The 2,941-nt window shown below is 46.2% G+C and overlaps 1 protein-coding gene across 1 annotated transcript; it reads left to right on the forward strand.

Annotated features, from left to right (window-relative positions):
• The first annotated feature begins 1,188 nt into the window (after positions 1 to 1,188).
• Positions 1,189 to 2,495, forward strand: Chchd1 (coiled-coil-helix-coiled-coil-helix domain containing 1). The gene is made up of 3 exons (XM_041639009.1): positions 1,189 to 1,342; positions 1,435 to 1,553; positions 2,275 to 2,495. Exons 1-3 carry the CDS (start codon positions 1,219 to 1,221, stop codon positions 2,386 to 2,388), a joined length of 357 nt encoding a protein of 118 aa, XP_041494943.1. The 5' UTR covers positions 1,189 to 1,218; the 3' UTR covers positions 2,389 to 2,495.
• Positions 2,496 to 2,941: the final 446 nt, after the last annotated feature.

Genomic DNA, 2,941 nt, shown 5'->3' on the forward strand with positions numbered 1-2,941 from the left:
GTAGCCTGGCTTCAGACCCAAGTGTGCTTGGATTACAGGCATATGCCACACATTTGGCATGACACCTATTTTAAACACTGGGGATTTAGCAATAAACAAGATGCACAAAGTCTGCTCCTCTCATTTTAAATGTATTTTAAAAAAAAGATATTCAAAAATATTCTTTAGGTGTGTGTCTGTCTGTGTGTTGCCTATGAAGGCCAGAAGAGAACATCCCTGAGGGAGCTGGAGGTACAGACGATTGTAAGCCCTGCGAAATGGATGCTGGGAACCAAACTCTTAAGTCGCTATAAGAGCCAGAAGCACTCTTAACCATGGAGCTACCCTTTCAAAGCAGATGTTGGGGTAGATAAGGTCACAAACAAAGATTCAGACTGTGGTGGGTGCTGGGTAGAGCGGCAGGAGAGGGAAAACTCTGGAAGAAAAGTCATCCGTGTCGGTCATTCAGGGAGCATTCCGAACATCCGTGTAAACAATTTTAATATGAATGTACCCACGCAGTACATCGTGCCCTAAAGTAGAAATCATATGAACTACATGATTGCTGGATTCCACTTCCAGTAGCAGAAATGTCTTGGGAGTTTATTTTGGGTGTCTGGCACATCTCTGGATTTGGTTTTGTAAAGAGCTAAAAGTCAACAACAACTGGAGATCCAGTTCTATAAATGGGAATGATATAAGTAAATATAATAATGTTAAATATTATATATATATATAATGTTATTCATAAATATTACAATCTTCCACCTTACGGCGTGGTCATTCCAAACGAATAAACAGCACCTACACAGCAGTTATAATTAGTAAAACAAACAAGCCGAATTCTCCTTGAGGTTTTAGAATGGTTCTAAGAGTTTTAAAAATCAGCCACTCTTAGAGGTTTGTAAAAAACAATCTTTTCCAACCCAACAACCTTAACGCCAGGCCCAGGGGATCCGACGCCTTCCCTTTGGCCTGCGCCGACACAGCACTCAGCAGGTGGCAGCCTCCGACGCGGAGCCCAAGCGTCCTGCCTGCTCCCCGAGTCCGCAAAGGCATGGTCCGGGACGGCGCACAACAGCATCCTAGCGTGGGTCGGACAGGGTTGGAGCCTGGAGATGCTTTGAGGCCAAGACAAGGAAAGCGTCCGCACGTCTCTCCGTGGGCCGCACGCCAAGAGCGTAAGGGTCAAGATGGGTCACGCACAGCGCGCGGAGCCTACTGGGAACGCCTTGCAAAATGGCGACTCCCAGTTTGCGCGGCCGCTTGGCGCGGTTTGCGAACCCAGGGAAACCTGTCCTGAAACCCAACAAGCCTCTTATCCTAGCTAACTCTGTCGGGAACAGACGCCGAGAGAAGGGCGGTGAGCACTGGGAGCGGGGGTGGCTGGGTAGGCGTGCGGGAGAGATATAAGGTCAGCCGGTGACTGAAGGTCCTCCAGTTCTTCCCTTCCAGAGGCGACCTGTATCACAGAGATGTCGATGATGATGGCTTGCTGGAAACAGAATGAATTCCGCGACGAGGCGTGCAAAAAAGAGATCCAGGACTTCTTCGATTGTTCTTCCAGAGCTCAGGTGACAGCTAGCCCCTAGGGTGCCTTCTTGGGAAGAGAAAAGGAAATCAAATGAATGATTCCCACTGCCTTGAGCTAAGTTATGGAAAGAGATTCTCATTCATCTCACCCTCGCAAAAGTGAGAAAAGCTAAGTTTTGACGATAGTTGACCTTTTTTCGTTTGTTTTGTTTCGAGATGGGGTTTCTCTGTAGGTTTGCAGCCTGTCTTGGAACTAGCTCTGTAGACCAGGCTGGCCTCGAACTCAAAGAGATCCGTCTGCCTCTGCCTCACGAATGCTGGGATTAAAGGGACGATGGCTGATCTTAAACGAACTTGATAACCAAAATAATAGTTTCAGGTGACACAAGCATTTGTAGGTCCTAAATCCCCTTTTTGTTTCTTTGTTCATTCCGGGGTGTGGGGGTGTGTGGGGTGTGTGTGTGTGTGTAAGTAAGTGCGTGCATCTTCAAATATGCAGGGGCATATGTGTGGAGGTCCTAAAACCCCCTTTTTTTCTTTCTTCATTCCGGGGTGTGGATGTAAGTTCATGCGTGTTCGAATATGCAGGGGACACCAGTGTTGTGTGGTGACCAGAGTTCACTGCCTGGAATTTTCCTCCATTTCTCTTCTACTTTATTCTTTGAGGCAGGGTCTCTTGGGGTTTGGAGTATTATAAAAATTTATGGGTCTAGGGCATAGTAAACTGAAGAACTGTTATTTTTCTTTCTGTTGTGTTTTCAGGAAGCCAGGAAGATGAGGTCAATCCACGAGACTCTGGAGCAGTCTGAGAGTTTACCTCCCCACAAAATGACCAAGTTATTACAGAGATTTCCCAACAAATCTCACCTCAGCTGAAAATGGAGAGACATTTTAAATGAACTATCATTCATTTAATTCATTTCTGAATGCTATCCAGAGGCATGTTAGGGTTTTTGAAGAATAAAATGAGTCAAAGGACTTAATTTTGCTCTTGTGAATGAACCATGGCCATTTTTTCTCATGAGATACTCCCTCCTCAGCCAGGCGGTGGTGGCGCACGCCTTTAATCCCAGCACTCGGGAGGCAGAGGCAGGCGGATCTCTGTGAGTTCGAGGCCAGCCTGGTCTACAGAGCTAGTTCCAGGACAGGCTCCAAAGCCACAGAAAAACCCTGTCTCGAAAAACACCAAAAAAAAAAAAAAAGAGATACTCCCTCCTCATAGCCAACCCCCATCCCGAAGATGAACCTCTTGGCCTTTCCCAGCATTAGACAAGCACTGAACCACAGAGCTAACCCTTTCTTGAGCCCTGTACTCTAGACTTTGCAAGTGCTTTGTTTCCTGATATGCTCTTCTTTTTATTATTATTTTGTTTGTATTGGTTTGTTTTTTTGAGACAGGGTTTCTCTGTTTAGCACTGGCTGTCCTGGA

The sequence above is a fragment of the Microtus oregoni genome, unplaced genomic scaffold (genome assembly GCF_018167655.1).
Source record: "Microtus oregoni isolate MIOR12 unplaced genomic scaffold, Mior012 000056F_ref0000123, whole genome shotgun sequence".
NCBI lineage: Eukaryota > Metazoa > Chordata > Mammalia > Rodentia > Cricetidae > Microtus > Microtus oregoni.

What these genes read in the sequence shown, in the direction of transcription:
- Chchd1 (XM_041639009.1), top strand. Translation starts at nt 1,219, where the DNA reads ATGGCGACTCCCAGTTTGCGCGGCCGCTTGGCGCGGTTTGCGAACCCA. An exon ending in CAGACGCCGAGAGAAGGGCG is followed by an intron (nt 1,343 to 1,434) that starts GTGAGCACTGGG and finishes CTTCCCTTCCAG; the next exon opens with AGGCGACCTGTATCACAGAG. An exon ending in ATTGTTCTTCCAGAGCTCAG is followed by an intron (nt 1,554 to 2,274) that starts GTGACAGCTAGC and finishes TTGTGTTTTCAG; the next exon opens with GAAGCCAGGAAGATGAGGTC.